The 22,539-nt window shown below is 44.7% G+C and overlaps 1 protein-coding gene across 1 annotated transcript in view; it reads left to right on the forward strand.

The window, feature by feature from the left end:
* The window catches only part of LOC137650515 (uncharacterized), an 87,746-nt gene extending 73,892 nt beyond the window's left edge, over positions 1-13,854 (forward strand). Inside the window, exon 3 of the mRNA XM_068383735.1 lies at positions 12,550-13,854. Coding sequence (XP_068239836.1) covers positions 12,550-13,632 — 1,083 coding nt within the window. The 3' untranslated portion in view covers positions 13,633-13,854. The remainder of the gene's footprint in view (positions 1-12,549) is intronic.
* Positions 13,855-22,539: the final 8,685 nt, after the last annotated feature.

Genomic DNA, 22,539 nt, shown 5'->3' on the forward strand with positions numbered 1-22,539 from the left:
CCAGCGATCGCTATACAGGTTGCGGGTGTGCCCACCAGCGCCAACTGTCGGCCAGATACCACTCTCGATGTAAACAAAGACTCAATTTCTTCTCTGTCGACGTGTCGACAAGACGTACTTTTACTCGCTGTAGAACCTGGAGTTTTCTCAACATATTTGGTGAAGTACTTCATTTTGGTTTGAGCTTTCGCAGTGCAGGTGTTTTATCTTCATCTTAAATCTTGAACTCGTTTTGGATAGATTTAATTTTTGATGACAAAGAGAGTATGGACTTTCTTTGACTTTTAAATGGCCGACCCTTCCCTTAGACGGAAGTGTGTTTAGGCTTTTAGTAATTATCTTATCACGTTATAAATTAATTATAGATTTTCCTCTATATATTTTATATCACCGCCTTTATTAGGCCTCTTCGATTAACTTTCCATTTATAATAAACATAAAAAATAAATTTTAATGTTTTGTTTATATGCGACCTTTCCTGAGAGTAGGCGGTCCTAACTTGGAAACCGAAGTTAAACAACGTTGAGCCCTTTCAATCGTAAATAGCTTTTAAAGAGCTAATGATTTAAAACTTTTTAAATGAATATTTTTAATAAATATTTTATGAAAGATTTTCTTTGAATAGTCTTCGTACTGTTTTCAAAGATGAACTAACGTTTAGTTTATTTATGCTACGCAGTTTGCGCTCTATCGTTACGATAGAGAGAGAGAGTATCACGGTTTCACTTTGCAGAAAGAGTAAATCGATTCTGACGTTTTGTTCATTCTTCTTTCAAAGCTTAAATGTTTTAAATTCTATTTTAAAGGAACTTTTTAGTTGAAAAACCTTTCAGTTTTTTCCTTTGGTCAAATAACATGTTTTTTTGACGAAACGTAATTGGGCTCTTCTCTTAGGTGCGAAATAGAGAGAGAGAGAGAGAGAGAGAGAGAGAGAGAGAGAGAGAGAGAGAGAGAGAGAGAGAGAGAGAGAGAGAGAGAGATAGAGACGGAGGGAGAGAGAGGAGAGAAAACGTTCCGTTCAAGCGGGTAACGTTGTTCTCGAGTTACTCTCGTCCCTAGTCTCTGTACGGGGAGAAAGGATAAAACGTTTTTAGTTTTATTCTCGTCCCCAGGCAATGTACGGTGAGAGATTGAAAACGTAGTTTTGAATGAACTAGTGTTTAGTCTCTTCCCCAACCACTGAATTTTTTATCTTAAAAGATGTTTACTGTTTTTTTGCTGGTATTAATGTGCTTGCATTATACGACTGATTTCGCATTTACTACCTTTTGATGAGGGTAGAATTGCGTGCTTCAGGTAGAAATCAGTAAAAGTTTCGATTTCAGTGAAATAAGTGCAAAACAGAAAATCGTAGTGATAAAGTGATATTGCGCAAAGTGTTACAGTGTTGCGTCCGAGGGTTCGTCTGTTCGTGCCTGTCGTTCACCTAGTCCGGGACCTCTTGCAAGCTCCCAAGCCCAGGGGAGAAGTAATGTCGTACGACTTATGGGTTTGAGAGGCCTTGATCAGCGAACAGACGTTTCCCTCTATGGTATCGGGTGTATCTTACCAAGATCTCCCCTACCATAAGGCGAGAGAGACAATTTTCTCCTCGTCATCCGAAGGCTTTTCGCATAAGAAACCTGAAACAAGGTTTCGAGGCCCTTAAGCGAAAGTCAGTCCTTTTAGGACAGGTCCAGCGTCCTGGTTGCAGCCATTAGGACAGCTCTGACCCTATGCAGTCATCGGAAAACTGCTCGCCGCCTAACAAAAGCGTAACACAGACTCCGAGAGTCTTTTTGTTGGCAAAGTGTTGCGGTCACAGACGTTACCCTCGTCTCTTACCACAACCATTTCCGTTGATCCTAAATGGGTTGTACGGCAAGACATGCAGAATAAGCTTGCCTCCCTTATGGAAGACTATTCTGCCGATTAGTCCGTTGAGCCTAGCCGTTTATCTCATCGAGATCCTGGCTTTCAGCCAACCTAACGTTCCTTTGTGCGTCCTGTTGACGTTGACGTAGCTAAGTCACGTCAGTCAGGTTGTTTAGAACCACACTCGATGCGGTCTCGTGTGGATTTTCAGCCACATTTGGACGTTAGGCCACTTGCTGATGCTCCTGTTGACGTTCAGGACGTTCGCTAACAATCGGAGTTGACTTGTTTTGACGCTGTGCGTCAACCTCCGCATTCTAGAGTTGTTTTGACTGCTCAGTCTAGGCGGTCAAAGCAGTCTCGAGTGGACGCTGTGCGTCCTCACGCACCTGTTGTTGTTGACAGTTCACAGACTGTCAAGCAGTTACATGACGTTGCGTCCTGGTCTCTCGCACCTGTTGTTGTTGACAGTTCACAGACTGTCAAGCAGTTACATGACGTTGCGTCCTGGTCCGCTACTAAGCACCAGTGCGTGTGGACTCTGCTTGAAAAGCATTGCCACCACGGTAGGTCTCTCCCTTGCTTGAGACTCAGCTATTATCGGACAAGGTTCCTTTAGATGAGGAAGTTGCTGTTCCCCCTCCTACTGATATTTCCTTGAGGACTCTGTCAGACGGAGAGGAGCCTAAAGCTGCTTAGCCCTCTATGGACTTTAAATAAATCATGCTGATTTTTAAGGATCTTTGTCCGGATCTTTTTGTAACGGCTGCTCCTCGTTCGCCTAAACGTCAGAGCTTACACTAGGCCTAGCTACTTCGAAGCCGTTGTTTTATAAGCTAGTGCTCTCTCGCTCTCCTAGAGAGCTTTACGTTTGCTAGGCGACTGGTTTATCACCAGGAGGAGTTTGGGGGATACAGCCTTTGCTTTCCCTTCTTTTAAACTGGCTTATAGAGCGAGAGTCTGATATGACACGAGAGAAGTTCTCGGCTTGGGAGTTCCTGCCTCTGCCCAGATAGACTTCTCAAATCTCGTAGACTCTCCCTGGCGCCTGGCCAGGAGAGGCTCCAAGATTTTACAGGTCAACTTCACAGCTGTTTTCGAGCCTTTGAAGTTTTGCTGTACAATTATGTCATGCATAAACAAGGCTTTCAGGGATGGCTCCAATGATCTGACAGCCACGTTCTCTGCAGGGACAAGTCCCTCAGGGATGGCTCCTTGATTTGGCAGCCATGTTCACTGCAGGAGTACGTAAGAGGCAAGTGCACTCAATGTGTTCATTGTCAAGACAAACTTCACGATGAAGTCTACCAGGCTGTCTTGACAGCATTTATGGAAGGCGACTGGATGGTCTCTCTCGACCTTCAGGAGGCATACTTCCACATTCCTATACACCCGGATTCCCAACCGTTTCTGAGGTTTTTTTACAGGAATGTGGGGTACCAGTTTCGAGCTATCGGAGATCAGAGCCTCCCTGTACTTGGACGACTGGCTTCTCAGAGCCTCTTCCAGTCATCGCTGTCTGAAGGATCTCAATTGGACTCTAGATCTGGCCAAGGAATTGGGACTCCTAGTCAATTTGGAAAAGTCACAGCTGGTCCCATCCCAAACTATTCTGTATTTAGGGATGGAGATTCACAGTCAAGTTTTTCGGGCTTTTCCGTCGGCCCCCAGAATAGATCAAGCCCTGCTCTCCATCCAGAAGATGCTGAAGAAAGAACGCTGCTCAGTCAGGCTGTGGATGAGTCTGGTAGGGACGCTGTCATCCCTGGAGCAATTTGTCTCGCTAGGAAGGCTACACCTCCGTCCTCTTCAATTCCATCTGGCTTTTCACTGGAAAAAGGACAAGACGCTAGAGGCGGTCTCGATCCCGATTTCCGAAAAGATAAAGTCTTGTCTGACTTGGTGGAAGGACAATATCAGCCTACGAGAGGGTCTTCCCCTGGCAGTTCAGATACCCAACCACGTTCTCTTCTCGGACGCATCGGACTTGAGCTGGGGCGCGACGCTGGACGGTCGGGAATGCTCAGGTCTGTGGAACTCGAGTCAGAGGAGCATGCATATCGACAGCAAGGAGCTTTTGGCGGTTCATCTGGCCTTGATAAGCTTCGAGAATCTCCTTCGAGGCAAGGTGGTGGAGGTAAACTCGGACAACATCACGGCCTTGGCGTACATTTACAAACAGGGAGGTACCCACTCACTGACTTTGTACGAGGTCGCAAGGGACCTGCTCATCTGGTCAAAAGATCGAGGCATCTCCCTAGTAACGAGGTTCATCCAGGGCGACTTGAACGTCCTAGCAGATTGTCTCAGTCGGAAAGGTCAAGTAATTCCAATCGAATGGACCCTCCACAAGGATGTGTGCAAGAGACTTTGGGCGACTTGGGGTCAACCCACCATAGATCTCTTTGCAACCTCGCTGACCAAGAGGCTTCCAATCTATTGCTCTCCAGTCCCGGACCCAGCAGCAATACATATAGATGCCTTCCTCCTAGATTGGTCACATCTGGATCTTTACGCATTCCCACCATTCAAGATTGTCAACAAGGTACTGCAGAAGTTCGCCTCTCACGAAGGGACAAGGTTGACGTTAGTTGCTCCCCTCTGGCCCGCGAGAGAATGGTTCACCGAGGTACTTCGATGGTTAGTAGACGTTCCCAGAAGTCTTCCTCTAAGAGTAGACCTTCTACGTCAGCCACACGTAAAGAAGGTACACCAAAGCCTCCACGCTCTTCGTCTGACTGCCTTCAGACTATCGAAAGACTCTCGAGAGCTAGAGGCTTTTCGAAGGAGGCAGCCAGTGCGATTGCTAGAGCAAGGAGAGCTTCTACCATTAGAGTCTACCAATCGAAGTGGGAAGTCTTCCGAGACTGGTGCAAGTCAGTTTCTGTATCCTCGACCAGTACCTCTGTAGCCCAAATAGCTGATTTTCTCTTATACCTGAGAAAAGGACGATCCCTTTCAGCTCCCATTATCAAGGGCTACAGAAGCATGTTGGCATCGGTCTTTCGGCATAGAGGCTTAGATCTTTCCAACAATAAAGATCTGCAAGACCTCCTTAAGTCTTTTGAGACCACTAAGGAGCGTCGTTTGGCTACTCCTGGGTGGAATTTAGACGTGGTCCTAAGATTCCTCATGTCAGACAGGTTTGAGCCTTTACAGTCAGCCTCCCTGAAAGATCTCACTCTTAAGACACTTTTCCTGGTATGCTTAGCCTCAGCTAAAAGAGTCAGTGAGATTCATGCCTTCAGCAAGAACATCGGATTTTCGTCAGAAAAAGCCACTTGTTCTCTGCAACTTGGTTTTCTAGCCAAAAATGAGCTACCTTCTCGTCCTTGGCCTAAATCTTTCGATATTCCCAGCTTATCGGAGATCGTAGGCTATGAACTAGAAAGAGTCTTATGCCCTGTTAGAGCTCTTAAGTTCTACTTAGCTCGTACTAAACCTTTACGAGGCCAATCTGAAGCTTTATGGTGTTCGGTTAAGAAACCATCCCTGCCTATGTCAAAGAATGCTTTGTCATACTTTATCAGATTGTTAATACGAGAAGCTCATTCACACCTGAGTGAGGAAGACCGATCTTTGCTTAAGGTTAAGACGCACGAGGTTAGAGCTGTAGCAACTTCCGTGGCCTTTAAGCAAAATAGATCTCTGCAAAGTATAATGGACGCAACCTATTGGAGAAGCAAGTCAGTGTTCGCGTCATTTTACTTGAAAGATGTCCAGTCTCTTTACGAGAACTGCTACACACTGGGACCATTCGTAACAGCGAGTGCAGTAGTGGGTGAGGGCTCAACCACTACAATTCCCTAATTCCATACCCTTTTAATCTTTCTCTTGAAATGTTTTAATGTTGTTTTTATGGGTTGTGCGGAAGGCTAAGAAGCCTTTCGCATCCTGGTTGATTTGGCGGGTGGTCAAAGTCATTTCTTGAGAGCGCCCAGATTAGGGGTTTGATGAGGTCCTGATGTATGGGTTGCAGCCCTTGATACTTCAGCTCCTGGGGGTCTGTCAGCATCCTAAGAGGATCGCTGGGCTCCGTAAGGAAGACGTACTTACAAGGCAGAGTAATCGTCTAAGTCGACTTCCTTACCAGGTACCTATTTATTTTGGTTTTGTTATATTGATAACTGCCAAAATGAAATAAAAAACTCTTAGCTTATACGATGTAAACATATTTAGCTCTGGTCTCTACCCACCTCCTTGGGTGTGAATCAGCTATTATATATTCACCGGCTAAGTTAAATATTTAAAAATGATATTTTAATTATAAAATAAATTTTTGAATATACTTACCCGGTGAATATATAAATTAAACGACCCTCCCTTCCTCCCCAATAGAGACGCAGTGGGATGAGAAGAAATTGAGTCTTTGTTTACATCGAGAGTGGTATCTGGCCGACAGTTGGCGCTGGTGGGCACACCCGCAACCTGTATAGCGATCGCTGGCGAGTTTTTATTGTATGTGTCTGTCGAGCAACAGAGTTGCAGCTATTATATATTCACCGGGTAAGTATATTCAAAAATTTATTTTATAATTAAAATATCCTTTTAATATTTTATAAAAATATTTTGTTACAGTTTATATAGCAAGTACTAGAGACGATATTGCTTTCTCATTCAAGCCCGTGGCAGCAGAATAAGTTCTCTCACAACAGGCAGTACTAATTATGGTTTTTTGTGTAAGAGTTTAATAGTGCAAGTTTCAGTGCTAAATTAGGGCATTGGATTCATTCAGCACAGTGGATGTCGTTTTCCTAGCCTTAGACCTCTTCCAAGCTCCCCGGCCCATGGGAGAAGGAACGTCGATCGGCGAAAGGAAACGAGAGGCGTTAGCTCACAAGCAAACGCCCTCGCGATCATTCCTGTTAGCGTTCCCAAGAATGCTCGGCCTTGCCATGGGAAAGCAAAGAGCGTTGGACGTTAAGATTCTTACACTGCTTTTAGAGTTTCGCATTGCATCACTTTTGATTTTAATGGCAATACTATAAGTCATAGATATTCGCTGATAATATCAATGCTTACAAACCATCATTGACACGGTTTTTGTCCCAGAGCGCCAGTCTGCCATATGAACCCTCTGGTCGGAACCGAACGCGCCGAGCGGCATAATGAATATCATTTTGCCTTAGCGCTCGGCGCTAAGTCTTTCAAGACAGGACGAATGCAGCCTTGTCTTTCAGCACAAATGCAGCCTCGTTTTTCAGGGCGAATGCAGCCTCGTCTCTCAGGGCGAATGCAGCCTCGTCTCTCAGGGCGGGGGCAGCCTCGTCTCTCAGGGCGGGGGCAGCCTCGTCTCTCAGGGCGGGGGCAGCCTCGTCTCTCAGGGCGGGGGCAGCCTCGTCTCTCAGGGCGGGGGCAGCCTCGTCTCTCAGGGCGGGGGCAGCCTCGTCTCTCAGGGCGGGGGCAGCCTCGTCTCTCAGGGCGGGGGCAGCCTCGTCTCTCAGGGCGGGGGCAGCCTCGTCTCTCAGGGCGGGGGCAGCCTCGTCTCTCAGGGCGGGGGCAGCCTCGTCTCTCAGGGCGGGGGCAGCCTCGTCTCTCAGGGCGGGGGCAGCCTCGTCTCTCAGGGCGGGGGCAGCCTCGTCTCTCAGGGCGGGGGCAGCCTCGTCTCTCAGGGCGGGGGCAGCCTCGTCTCTCAGGGCGGGGGCAGCCTCGTCTCTCAGGGCGGGGGCAGCCTCGTCTCTCAGGGCGGGGGCAGCCTCGTCTCTCAGGGCGGGGCCAGCCGCGTCTCTCAGGGCGGGGCCAGCCGCGTCTCTCAGGGCGGGGCCAGCCGCGTCTCTCAGGGCGGGGGCAGCCGCGTCTCTCAGGGCGGGGGCAGCCGCGTCTCTCAGGGCGGGGGCAGCCGCGTCTCTCAGGGCGGGGGCAGCCGCGTCTCTCAGGGCGGGGGCAGCCGCGTCTCTCAGGGCGGGGGCAGCCGCGTCTCTCAGGGCGGGGGCAGCCGCGTCTCTCAGGGCGGGGGCAGCCGCGTCTATCAGGGCGGGGGCAGCCGCGTCTCTCAGGGCGGGGGCAGCCGCGTCTCTCAGGGCGGGGGCAGCCGCGTCTCTCAGGGCGGGGGCAGCCGCGTCTCTCAGGGCGGGGGCAGCCGCGTTCTTTCTGGACGACAGGATGACGCCACGTCTTATAAGATCTTTGTCAAAGGATGACTTTAGTGATCACTTTTCTCCTGTTGAATTATTTGAGGTTAACAGGAGAAGATCCTAAGTTCTGTTGCTCCATGTTTCCCACCCTCTTGAGTTTTCACGTGGTCATTAATGGAGCTTTAAGAATATATTAATTTTTATTTCTTAAAACAGAAACCTATGATGCCAGCTTCCTTATCAGATAGGCCAGGATAGCAAGGGTGGAGGTCTAGCCACGTTTAGGTCGAAGACCTTGTGGCAGCCCCACAGAGATTTTTTACAGCCCTCTTGGTGGATTGCTGAGTCTCTTAAGGAATACAGGCAATGAGGCTGGATAATTTTGAAATCAGAGGTCATAATTAAGGTACGCACTTCTCCTTTTTTCTTTCTCTCTTCTCCCTCAAGAGTTGGTCAAAGACAGGTTTTGGTGTCTTAATCAGCAAGAAATTTTCTGCATGCTTTTTCTCTAACCGTACTAACAACAGTAGGAGCCAGACTTAGCTACTTCTGGCGAGCCTGGGAGAGGAGAGGAGCAGACCTTTGGTCTGTGTTTTTACTAAAGGATGGATGCGAAATCTTTTTCCTTGTGAATCCTCCTTTGTTAGTTACTCTGATAAGACCTTTCTGCCTAACCGACTTTGCAACTTAAATGTGTCTCTTTTGGGAGAGGGAGTCGTTTGTCCGGTCCTGGACGTAAATGCTCTTTACGCCTTCATTCAGAAGTCAAAGTTCTCCATGGTGACATCAAAATCTTTGGAGAAGAGAGGAGCAGACCTTTGGTCAGTACTTCTTCTGAAGGAGGATTACTTTTTCCTTTTATAGGGAAACCACCTTTAGTTTTTAGCTCCAACAATTCTCTTTCCCAGATCTAGAGAGGAGTCTCAGTGGCAGGCTATGCAATTAAACTTTCTCTGAGGTTTGTTTACAAGAAAGAACGGGGGAAGAATGGGTCAGTTTCGGGCCGTGAGTTTTGGTCTCGGCTCCGCCCCTCTAATGTTCACGTAACTTTTGCTTAATGTAGCAGAATACTGCACTCGAGAAATCAGAGCATCCCTGTATCTGGATTTTTAGATAACGTTGAGCCTATCAAATAATTAGGTCTTCTTGTCAACAAGAAGAGTCTGTTCTGACACCAGGACGCTCAGCACCACGTCTTTTAGAACGTTCAGCGTCTCGCTCTGTTAACCTCTCGGCTCCACTTCTTACAGGACGGTCGGCGCCATGTCTTACAAGACTATCGGTTCCTCACCTTCCTGGACGCTCAGCTCCACTTCTTACAGGACTATCGGCACCACGTCTTACAGGACGCTCGGCGCCTCGTCTTTCAGGACGCTCGACGTCGAAGTTCTAGCATGAGGCATGACTTTGAACATGAGAATCTAGGACTTCGTGATGACACTAGTCGAATCGTATGTCGAGATCAAGGACGCCTTCGTTCCGATCTCTTGGATCTAGAAAGTTTTTTTTTTTTCGAGCGAGGTTTGTTCAAGGGCAAGAAACATCGGGGCAAACATGCTCAGCAGGAAGAGACTAGTTTTTCCCACAGAATGGTCTCTCAACCCGCAAGTCTGTCAGTCTCTGGATGTTGTGGGCAGACCTGTAACAGACCTTTTTGCCTCCATCTTGAAGAAGAGGATCCCCTACTACTGCTCCCTAGTCCCGGACGAGGAAGCTGTAGCAGTGGACTCCTTCTTGATGGATTGGACGGGGTGGACATGTATGCGTTGCCCCTGTTCGAGATCATCAATCTGGTCTTCAGGAATTCGCTCTCCTTGATTCGGGACGAATGATCCTAGCGGCTCCATTCTGGCCTGCATGGGAATGGTTTTCAGAAGTGATGGGCATGTTGATGGACTTCCCAAGAAGACTTTGGCAAGTCCAGATCTTCTCAAACAGCCCCACTTCGAGAGGTATCATCAAACCCCCCTTGCTTTCAAACTGACTTCCTTCAGACTGACTAGAAGCTTGTCAGATCTCGAGGCTTTTCGGCACAAGCGGCGAAAGCTATCACCAGAGCAAGGAGGATCTCTTCACAAAGAGTCTACCAATCTAAGTGGGAGACCTTTAGAGCTTGGTGCAGGTGGCACAAGTTTTCCTCAACCACTACCTCTCTGAGCCAGATTGCAGACTTCTTCTTGTACCTCGGACAGGATGCTAAAGCTGGCTGTATCTACCATCAATGGATACAGCAGTATGCTCTCGACCGTCTTTAGGCATAGAGGCCTAGAGTTGTCCCAAAATAAAGATTTGCAGGACCTCATTGGGTCTTTTCAGATGACGTAATAGGTACTCTTTAACCTGGATGTGGTGTTTAAGTTTCTGTGCTCCAAGAAATTTGAACCTATCTCGCTAGCCTCTCTTCGAGTTGTAACGAAGAAAACCCTCTTCCTTATGACTCTAGCGAATGCCAAAGGGTCAGCGAAGTCCAGGGGATTGAGAAGAGGGTAAGCTTCAATTAGGATAGAGCAGTTTGTGCCTTAAGGTTCATCTTTCTCGGAAAGAACGAGAACCCTTCGAAACCCTGTCCTACGACGTTTGATGTCATTAACCTCACGAACCTAGTGGGTCAAGAGAAGGAAAGACTCCTCTGCCCAGTTAGGTCCCTCAAAGCTTTTTTGGCTCACACTATGAACGTGAGGTGTGCATCCAACTTGTTATGGTGTTCAGTGAAAGATCCACCAAAAACCCCTGTCATAAAATGCTTTGTCCTTTTTCCTGAGGGAAAGTATTAGGGAAGCCCACCTCTTATGTGAGGAGGAACACTTCGCCCTGTTGAAATTACGGGCTCACAAAGTGAGAGCCATTGCTACCTCTCTGGCATATCAGGAATATATGTTAGTTAGGCTATTCATGGATGCATTTTTCTGGAGGAGCATCTCTGTCTTCGCTTCTCATTAACTTAGAGAGGTGAGAGTAGACTTTGGCAAGTGCTATACCTTGGGCCCATATGTAGCTGCGGTTTCTGTATTAGGCAAAGGAGTTAATAACCCCACTCAACCTTAGTTTATGTGAGTGTACAGATATGATTGAATGATTTTCGTTATATAGCGCTGAATGGCCTTTGATGCCCCAGTGCTTGGCTTAATGCCTAAATCCCATATTCAATTCAATTCAACCTTAGTTTATATGCATGTATGAGGGTTTGTGTTTTTATGATAGTCTGAGGACTTCGTCTTGTGGTACGGTTCCCTCAGTCTAGATAGATAGTTTATGTTTATGTTGCAGGGTTAGGTGGTTAGTTTTAGTAAGGTTGCAGTTTTTATTATATGGGGCGAAGGTAGTTTCTGAAGTCTAGTCAAGTTGTTGGTCTTATCCCTTTGACAGACTCGATTGAGTTTTTTTGCAGCATTGCAGGCTTACTCCTGGATAAACACTCCTAAGGGAAAGTGACTCTAGAGGCTGTACCTTTGAAATCAGCTACCTTAGCAGGCAAGGAATCAGGGTGTTTTTATCTCCTACAACTCTTTTGTTGTTTCCCCAACGATGTTTACTGTCTGTTTCCCTCCTCCAAATGTGTGAATCAGCTATATATATATAACTGCCAGGTAAGTACTATTCATAAAAATGGAGTTTTTATGATAAAACAAAGTTTTATGAATACTTACCTGGCTGTTATATATATATTCGAATGCCCACCCACCTCCCCTCAGGAGACAGGTTGGTCATAGATGAACTGAAGTCTTGAACACGGGAATGATTCCTTTTACCACCCTGTGATGGGTGTAACCACCTACCTCCCAACCATCACAAGGGTGTTGCCTCATTTTGAAAAATTCTGCCGATTTAGAGATATCAGTTATATATATATAACTGCCTGGTAAGTATTCATAAAACTTAGTTTTATCATAAAAACTCCATTTTAGGACAAATTGTCATATTGCCCAAATAATTTTTTGCTTGTAGCATTAGTTAGCTATCAGAGGGAACTATTCATTCTTAATATGGTATGTATCATTTATGGGTCTTCACAGAATTTCATAGAATTTCTTCCACCTTGCTGTTCAACTTCTTTCAGATTTTACTTCGTGGAGAAACTTCAGGGTTCCCCCCCCCCCCTCGCCAAGTCCCATTTTCAGAGCTGATTGATTGTGACTTCACACGCTCCATAGCTAGCCTATATAGCTCAAATTTATAAATCCAATCCAAAACTTTCATAGACTGTTTTCCAGCATTCCCACTTTATCATCCTAGCCATCAGGGTGATCTTGGTGATCATCTTATTTATTGAACGGTGTTTTTTTTTTTTTTTTATTTCATGACTACTGTAGGTTTTGAGCCGGGAATTATGGAGAAGTTCCATTGGTTTTGCAAGCTTAGGCTGACCGCACACATAATTTAAATTATTTTGGTTGATTTGTAGAGAGAAATTACCAGATTATAATTCAAGTCTGGGAAGACTGGCATTTCAGAACTCTAGGTCCAAGTTTGTAAGTAGAAATCTTTTATAGTAATATTAAGAGAATACATTTCAATTTTTGTTAGTGTTTTAGGGATTTTGTATAAATTTATTGAAATATTGCAAGCAGCTAGTTTATAGTACATATTGGAATTTGATGGCGAGTTGATTAACCTGTTTCAGGTGGTGTTTGATGTCCTGTTTAGGAAGTCATTAGATGTACCTGATGAATGGTCTCGCTGGCTGCTCTTGGCAACACTTCATATCCTTGAAACAAATACTGCTCCATATTTAGATGTCAATAATTTATGCAAGTTACAAGGTTTGTGCCAAAGTAATGCAAATTACAGTGAAAAGGAAACATTAAAGGATGACGTAGCAAAAGAAAATGTAGTAGAATTAAAGACATGTAAGGTGGAATCAGAATATCCAATAAAAGTAGAAGTGTCAGAGCTTGGTAATGAATTACATATTGCTGCCACTACCAGATCTCCTTCCGAGAAAAGGACTCATTCTGAGGAATATGATAGTACAGGTAATAAAAAGTTGAATGTTACTAAAGACAAACATGTTGCTTTGAAAAACACTGGTGTGATCAGAGATGGTTTTAATGATGAATCCAAACCAGAAATTGAAAAATCTAGTAGGCCAGACCCCTTGTTGTCTTCAAAAGAATCGCAAGTGACTCCCAGGATGCTTCATGTAATGCACAACAAATGGACACAGATGTGGAAAAAATCCTGTGACAAGGCCTCCCAAACAGAGAATGATATGGAAAATGAATCCAAGAATGATATTCCTGTTGAAAAAACTTACATTCACCAAGAAGTTCAAACTTTAATTCCTTGTTACCATGATTTTTCTTGCCAGTATTCATATACGTCCAGAACTGAGAAAAAGGCCCAGATTCATTGGAAGTTAATTCCACTCTCGGGGTTACCTGTTCGAAAAGGTAGAAAATTGAGTTCATCAAACTTATCAAGTAAAGGAAAAGATAAAAAAGGAACAGAGTCTGAGAAAGGGAGAGATAATATTGACATGTCAAATTTATGTGAACCAGAATCTCAATGCAAAACAGACAGTGAATCTGATGGTCAGAGTGCTGTAACTTCAGAAAGGCCTCTTGTTAATATCAAATTAAGGAAAAGTCTATTTCACGGAAGGTTAATGATTACTTCAAAGAGTAAAGTAACAACACCAAATATTCCTCTGTTTCCAATTGATAGTTTTCTTCTCAGTGATCCAAGGAATGCTGAAGTTGACTAAATTAGAGTTGGTAACTGAGGAAACACAGGCATTACCCTGTTTATTCCCATTTTTTTTTTTTTTTTTTTTTGCATCATTTCATTTTTGAAGACGCTGATCTAAATCTAATGGCATTTCATTGTTTTCATTGTTATTTTAAATCATTTTTTGTAGTAAGGTTGAGGAAAGGTCATATGATATTTGTCATATGATATTTATCCAACCTTACATCTAATTTTAATAAAAAAATTGTACACTTGTATTTTAAGATAATATTCAAATTTCATAAGCCTTTTATTTAGTAGCCTTCTTCCTTTAAACCCTATTTTCTCCTACATGAATACAAACCTTTGTAATTTATAGGAGTAGGATTTCAGTGAAGCTGGAAACATACTCCTGTTAAAAAATGCAAGTTTGTATAATTAGGAAAAATACAAATTACCATTAAATTTTTGGACTTTGTTACTCAATTAAAAAAAAAATTAGACTCCATTTGGTTTTGGTAGTGATTGGCTTTGATTGTTATTGATATTTGTCTTGAAAAAAATATTGAAGTTAATAACTTTGTTTGTGATAAAGGCCTTGGTACAGTATGGGTTTTCTTGGTTGAGAATTTGTAACAGGCATTATTGCCATGTTAATTCAAAGTTTCTTTTTAAAAAATAGTTCTATTGATATTTTATAAATTCTCCCTGTGTATTTAGAAAATTATTTGAACTAATTGTGATGGCAAACATTAATATTTAATTGTTCATCCTCTGAACATAACTGGCTTTGAATTTGATAATAAGTACATTTCAGTATTCTGTTTCCAAGTCTCTCGCACAACCTTAATCTTGTCTTGCTTTTGAAAATGGAACTCTTTGAAACACTTGAGTTTTGGTGTCAAGTGTCCAATAAATTTAATGTATTTGTAAGTACAGTATAGAATAATGTTTATAAAAGCCACTGCCCTGTTGTGATGATTCCTTGCTAGATCTGGTAACCAAGTACCGTATTTAGCAATAATGTGGGTAGTTACTAGGTTAATGAATGTTTACATGAAATTAAAGAAATATCAATGAAATGTACTTTTAAAAATATGCTTGCTCCTATAGAAATAGATACTGGAACTAGCATACCTTAGAGTCTGCCAAAATTGGGAAAAATTATTTGGGGCTACAGCATCTTGTCAAAAGCCCCCTCTCAGATGTACAGTATATGCCGGGCAATCTGAACGAACGAATGAATGAAGATGAAGAATAGTGTCTTCAGGGACAAGATTTCTTGTGTATGATTCTTCTTCAGCAAATATGGTAAAGAGTTTTCTTATGATTAAGAAATAAACCAAAACAATTTGTTCCGTAACTGGAATACAAACCACGCTATTTATTAGGGGTTATACTTTCAGCGGAGCTGAAATGACGAGCCATTAAGATTTAGCGAGGGTTAACCACCCACAACGCTAGTTAGCGGGGGTTAAGGGGGTTAGCTTGCTACCAATCCCGTTGACACTCCTGTGATTTAGTTCACTTTACTTTTGGCTCGGATGGAGATCGGTTGTTTCCGCTCTTCCTCTTTGCCTATTCTGGACTGCCATTAATTTTTTACTTTACTTACTTTTTCTTATACATTTTATATATATATATATATATATATATATATATATATATATATATATTTTATGTATGTATGTAGGTATGTATGTAAACATTCTTAATGTTTATGTATATATATGTGTATAGAAATGTGATAAGTTTCCTTTTCAGAGTTTGTGCTGTGCGTGCGATACATATACGACGACGACACTTGCATACATTAGCACCTGAACAAGGCCAGCACAGTTCCACTTCGTGGGGAACGACCTCTCCCTCTCTGGTCCATCGGTCTTCCCATCGGCATATAACCGTTGACTCGGCCGCCGCAGGGGAATCGTCATCGCCTGGACCCTCTTCATTCAATTATTGTTTGTCTAAGCCTTTTCCCTTTTCCTATGGGAAACATGGATTACTGAGCGAAGGGAATGTGGCCTCTCAGAGATTGACTACGGTCTCTCTCTTTTCAAGGTCGTTCACCTTTCAACAACAGTGTACTAATGGGAAAAGCACCTTTCCCCTTCGCGGGTTAGGTTGCGCTTACGATTGTTTGTCTCAATTATTTTTAGTGAAACTATAATTGTAATTTTAACTTTTCAGCTTTCTCCGTGGGGAACACTTCCCTTCGGAAGATCATGGGTTCTCACTATTAGTGAATATTCTTAGCTGATTTAAATAATTGTAATTCTGTTTTTTATTACAGTTACTCCGCTCCCCCCTTCTCCCGTGGAGGTCGACTGGGGAAGGAAGGGCGCAATACTTATTTTTATGTTGTTTCCTCGGGGTTCCTCTTCGGAGTTCCTCCCTGGGGAATTTCTATTAAATAATTTTATTTTTTCCCAGTTAACTGTGCAGTTTTTCTTCGTTCAACAAAGAGTGTCGACGAAGCAGAACTGTTCTGTTCATGCGTGGGGAATCTGCTGTCACTGCTGTCCCTCAGAGGAAGTCGTCATGGGCGTCATCCCTTCTCTCAGAAGTACTCCCGTGACAACATGACCAGCACTTCAGATCATCTTAGAACGCTAACCAGGAGGTTCGCCTCCAGGGGTTGGGCAACTTCCCTTCCGAGGGAAAGTTTCCTTCCTAGGTGTGAGGTTGTTTCTCCCTTCCAAGGGAGAACTTCCCACATATTAATAAATTCATCGTCCCCGACTGCTGTTATTGCCTTCGCCCAGACTACTCTCCTCCCTTGCTGAGTCTCTTCCTTCAGGCGCAGAGCACAGTCTTAGGCAAGTCTCTTCTACGAAGTGTTCACCTCTCTCGTTCGCGAGAGAGGCCACTCATAGAGACTACTCTTCTGAGGATCGCTACTGTTGAAGGTCAGCTTGTTGATCCATCGGCCCGAATGGGCGTCATCATGGTCGTCATCAAGTCTCTTCTACGTAGTGTTCACCTCTCGTTCGCGAGAGAGGCCACTCATAGAGACTCCTCTTCGGAGGATCGCTACTGTTGAAGGTCAGCTTGCTGATCCACCAGCCCTAATGGGCATCATCAAGTCTCTTCTATGAAGTGTTCACCTCTCTCGTTCGCGAGAGAGGCCACTCATAGAGAGTCCTCTTTGGAGGATCGCTACTGTTGAAGGTCAGCTTGCTGATCCACCGGCCCTAATGGGCATCATCAAGTCTCGTCTACGAAATGATCACCTCTCTCGTTCGCGAGAGAGGCCACTCAGAGAGAGTCCTCTTTGGAGGATTGCTACTGTTTAAGGTCAGCTTGCTGATCCACCGGCCCTAATGGGCGTCATCTCTTCTCTCAGAAGCACGCCCATGGCAACACCTGATCAGCACTTCATCTTCGAGGAAGGTTGTTTCCCCCTTCCGAGAGAGAACTGCCTACAGCTTGACCACTTCACAAAGTCCGATTGCTGTCTTCGCCTCGACTACTCTCCCCCCTTGCTGAGTCTCTCTTCCTTCAGGGGTGGATCACAGTCTTAGGCAAGTCTCCTACGAAGTGTTCACCTCTCTCATTCGCGAGAGAGGCCACTCATAAAGACACCTCTTCGGAGGATCACTCTGCTAAGGTCAGCTTGCTGGTCCACTGGCCCTCATGGGCATCATCAGTTCCTTATCATCCTACCAACAGACCTACCAGCGCAACCTTGCGCTGCAGCTTAGTCCGTGGACTTCGGTCCTGGACTCTTCTATGGACCTTTCACGGTTGCCATCGGTGGATGTTCGCCATTCCAAAGGGCACATCCCAGTTCCTGATTGTCCTGCCAGCTGACCTGCCAACCTACCAATGCAACCTTATGCTACGGTTAGTCCTTGGACTTCGGTCCTGGACTCTTCTGTGGATCGTTCGTGCATTTGTGCGCGCTCGCCAACGGTGTTCCGCGCGCGCGTCAATGGTCTGATCTTTAGATCACTGTTTGCTGATGGCTAGTTCACGGTTTGTTGATCGCTAGGTCGCCGATCACCAGATCGCCAATTGCTAGATCAGCGCTGATCTTTGACCTCTAGTCCCTCCAATGACTAACGATCTCCGATTGCTAGCGTTCCAATCACTGATTGCTAGTCAATAACCAGTCATCAACTTGCTGATCACTAGATCACCGATGGGCAGCTCATCTTTCTTCAATCATTGAACTCAGCTCGCTGATCTCTGACCAACCAGGAGGGACCATAGTCAGCTTGCTGATCTCGAGCTCACCCTCGTCTCACAGACCACCGATTCACCGATCATCAGCAATTCGCCAGCAGTTTGTGACTTGGACTTACTAGTCAACCTCTGCCTGTAGTTCCCTAGATCAGAAGGTATACAACATACTTCTCACTACTGGCCGTTCGCCGTTACACTAAAGTGATCAGCAAATGTTCGACAACCCTCATCAACGGCTTGTCGACAGGGAATTACAGTACTTGCGAGCACATTCCAACTACACAGTAACCACAATACCCAACCGTTAACCATTGATTAACATTCGCCAGATTGATTCTATTTTAAGGAATAGCATCAATCTCATCAGGGTGCATGGTAGGGCTAAGCATTGCCTTCCTTCTGTTAGTTAAAGGAATTCTCTCTCAGGGAAGAATTCTTATACTGGGTATCGCGTCTGATCCTTTACGACACAAGTCAAAACTCCAGTGTCAACAATCTTCCATGCAAAAGGATCCGCAAGGAGCTGTCCCTTTGTGTCGATGTCCACATCATGTTGGAGTTCGAACAAGGGCTAAGACATCCGGTCTTCATTTGCACACTGGACCTAAAGGACACATACTTCCAGGCCCAAACTATCCATCTAGGAAGGTTGGAAGATTCAGTCTAGACAAACCAGAAACACCAGTTCAGGGCTCTGTGCTTCGGTCTTTCCACTACACCCATCCTGGTCTCACGGGATCGGCTTCTGTCTCCTCCGTTTCGGGACGACTGACTGACCTTAGCTGACCCAGTAGCAACCTTGCATTAGCACTGAAACTTCTGAAGTCTTTTTACCAAGATCCATTGATCAAGGTAAACCTGCGGAAGTCTTCCCTACTTCCCTCCCAGAAGACTGGTGTATCTGGGAATGACTCTAGACACCAATCTCCACAAAACCTTCTCAAAAAACGAGAACAATTCCCATCCCATTGTGACTTGAGTCTGACTGGAATCAGGCCCTCGATCCCCCAGACATTCTGACCCCCATGGGACCAGAAGTTGGACGAACCTCAAGGGATGGGTGTCAGTCGAGAATCTACAGAGCGGTATAACCTTCTCATCCTTCCCCAACCCTCGGACTTGATGCTGTGCTTAGAACACATCCAAAGAAGAGAGGAGGGACCATAGTGCTGCACCACACGACCTCACCCCTCTAGACAGAGTCCGAAAGTACCTTCACTTAAATCTCTTGAGAGATGAAGGCCAACTTTCTGGGCCTTCAGCAGCCTCATCGGTTCCTAACAGACCACTCAGTGATATGATGGGCGACAACACCACACACCACATAGAGGCTCACATTGGCAAGCAAGAAGGAACTTGCTCGTAGCCTCTTCCCATCTAACAGTATGAACACTAAAATGGGCTAAAGTCCGTTCGATACCACTATCTGCCTGCTTCATTCCAGACTAATAGAATGTGCTCGCCGACAATCTGTCCACAGTATCTCAGATAAGGTATGCCGAATGGTCCTTGGATCACCTTGTAGCCGACAAAGTCCCAACTTTACAGGGTCCTCCAACTAGGGATTTGTTCACAACGCTCCTGAACCTCAGGCTGCCATTGCTCCCCAGCCCTAGACCACAAGGCTCTCTGGCAATAACGGTGGGTACAGCAATGACGTTTTCGTCTCATCCCTGTTTTATCTGGAGAAGAGCACTCGAGAAGACTAGAACATCGGTCAGCATCTCAAGAACTCTCCTAGCTCCGCTATGGCATTACGCAGAACATCCTCTCATCGCTAGACCTTTCCTAACTCATACGAACTTACAACTTGCCTTTCTCCTGTCAGAATTGAGATCTTCCTCTCGGAACGTGGTTCAAATTCACCGATCTCTAAAGAGACCTTATGTTCCACTTCACCAGACCACAAATTTTCACTTGGTTTAAGAAGACAATGTTTCTACACACTCTGACAGCAGCCATACGAGTCAAGGAACTTCATGGTCTCTCTACCCACATCGCCCATTAATGAGAAGGGCGAAAGGCAATGTTCAGTCTCGTCAACGAGTATGTCGCCAGACACAGTCTCCAGAGGTGACGGATCCTACACAAGTCTCCACTCTGGAACAGATAATCCAGATCATCCGTTACTGTACCCAAGGTAAGGTATGAGACTCTACCTTAAGAGAACGGCAACAGCCCATCCGGGTCCCTTCTCTTGTCATCAGCACTGGGAGAGACTAAAGGAGGATCACCAAAACATCATCTCAACATGACGACTCACGATGTTAGGGGCATAGCTATGCCCCTGGTCCTTCTTAGCAGATACTCTGTGGATTTTTAAAAGTGCCTTAACCTTGGGACAATTTTTCCTCTTGGTCATCCAGACCATTGAGACAAATGGCGTTACCGTTATATGTCATTACTGCTGAGCATAAACCATGTTAGTGCTTCCTGACCCCTGCAGGGAAGAGTCAAACTAGACTTAGGAAAGGAAGTCTCAAGGTTTGCATATAGTATCAGAACAAACATAGTACCACTACATACAGGTCTCTCTGTATGTATGACGTGTTGGAACAATCATTATTACATAATGTTGTATTATTTGTCAGAACAAGGGTATAGCTATACTTTTGTTCATAATTAAATGTAGGCAGTGTTATTGAAGGGTAAGTAAACTCTGATATATTTTGATTAAAATTCAATGGTTGGGCGAAATAAGACGCAAATACCTATTGATAATTTATTGGCAAGAAATAACCAACATGAAATAACAGGTATAATATACATGCTAGTATATATAATAAGAAACATAAGTAAATTAAACTTAGAAAATTCTTGTTTTCATCCGAAAGGGAAAGCTTTATTAATTAATGCCACAGTAATTTGGAAATTTGATAAATTTTCTGATATGAATTTTCATAATGTTGAATGTCTATTCACACTGTTCAAGTACACACGGCACTAGTTTTATATATATATATGTTTTCACCTCATCTAATTAGAACAGTCCTTAGTGTCCCCTTGGAGACACTCACATCAAAGTATTGCACTTAAGAGGTGTCAATACCTTCACCTTTTTAATTGATGGTCCCAATCAATTCACTGTTCTTCGCAGCACTAGACGACAAGTTTTAGCACACTACCTGCCGCCACCACGAATCACTTAAGCTCTTGCACTTGCTTCGCATAGTGCTTGTAGAATACTCTGGATGACTTCCATCCAGTGTATGAGCGAAGACGCTCAAAATCCATATACTGAAAGAAGTTCAGTGATGAAGCGATTTTTCTTGGATCATGACCTGCGTGTGTACTGTCAGGATCCGCTCTGCGAATAAAGTAGGTGATCTTCGCCCTTAGTTGTTTTAGGGATAGGTTTGATCCTGAAGTTTCTTCTTTAAAGAGCTGTCCTCCCCTGAAGTCTGAAGTTCTTCGAAGATAGACCTTTAGACACTCAACTGGACACAGCGAGACATCTTCCTTCAGAATGCAGATTCTCTAGGGACCCTACCTTTTAGTGGGTAGCTCGTTCTTAGCGAGAAATGTTGGATCAGGAAAAATATTCAGTTCACCTGCTTCTGTAAACTGAATATGGCCCTCATCTCTGGATAGGGCAACTATTTCACTAACTCTAGCCCCTGAGGCTATAGCAAACAGGAAAATGACTTTGAGTAAAATCCTTCAGGGAGCAATCCTCATTGCTCAATGTTGAAGCATAGTGTAGGACCTTATCTAAGGACCATGAAATGGGCTTCGGAGGGGCTGCAGGCCTAAGTCTAGCACATGCCTTAGGGATCTTGTTAAAGATTTCCTTTGACAAGTCTACTTGAAAGGCGTATAGTAGAGGTCTAGTCAGAGCTGATTTACACACAGTTATCGTATTGGCTGCCAGACCTTGTTCATGAAGGTGGATAAAGGAGGACAGACAGAAGTCCATTGAGATTTCTTTTGGTCCTTTTGCTTTAACGAAAGCAACCCACTTTTTCCACGACGATTCATATTGTCTTCTAGTTGACTTGGACTTATATTCTTCTAAGAAGTCTATACTGCCTTTCGAGATCCCAAATCTTTTCTTAACTGCTAAGGAGAGAAAATCATGAGATGAAGGCTTTGGGTTCTCTGTGATGAAGCGAAGACAGTCTACTTCTGGACCTGTTGAGACAGTACTGGGTCCAGCAGAGGGACCAGCCTCAGCTTCAGTTCCAATACTAGAGGGAACCAGTTGCTCTTAGGCCACTTGGGAGACACTAGAACCGCCGTTCCCCGAAAGGATCTCGGCTTGTTGAGGACCTTCATTAGGAAATTGGTAGGAGGGAACATGTAGATCCGGTTCCATCTGTTCCAATCGAGGGACATGGCATCCGTCGCTTCCGCTAGAGGGTCCTTGTATGGGGCCACATAACGAAGTAGCTTCTTGTCGCTCGTCGCGAAGAGGTCAATCTGCAGTTCCAGGACTTGACGTAAGATGAAGGAGAATGAGTCTGCGTCTAGGGACCATTTTGACTCTATCGGCGTGAGCCTGGATAGAGCGTCCGCCGTCACATTGCGGAACCCTTGGAGGTGAACTGCTGATAAATGACATCTCTTCTTTTCCGCCAGGCGAAAGATGGACAACATCACATGGTTGATTTGGGGTGATCTCAAGGCTTGACGATTCAAACATCTCATTATCACCTCGCTGTCCAGGATCAGTCTTATATGGGCTGATTTGCGAGGGGAGAGTTTCTTTAGTGTCAGAAAGACTGCCATGGCCTCCAGAAAGTTGATGTGGAAGGTC

This window comes from Palaemon carinicauda, chromosome 12, assembly GCF_036898095.1.
Source record: "Palaemon carinicauda isolate YSFRI2023 chromosome 12, ASM3689809v2, whole genome shotgun sequence".
Lineage (NCBI taxonomy): Eukaryota > Metazoa > Arthropoda > Malacostraca > Decapoda > Palaemonidae > Palaemon > Palaemon carinicauda.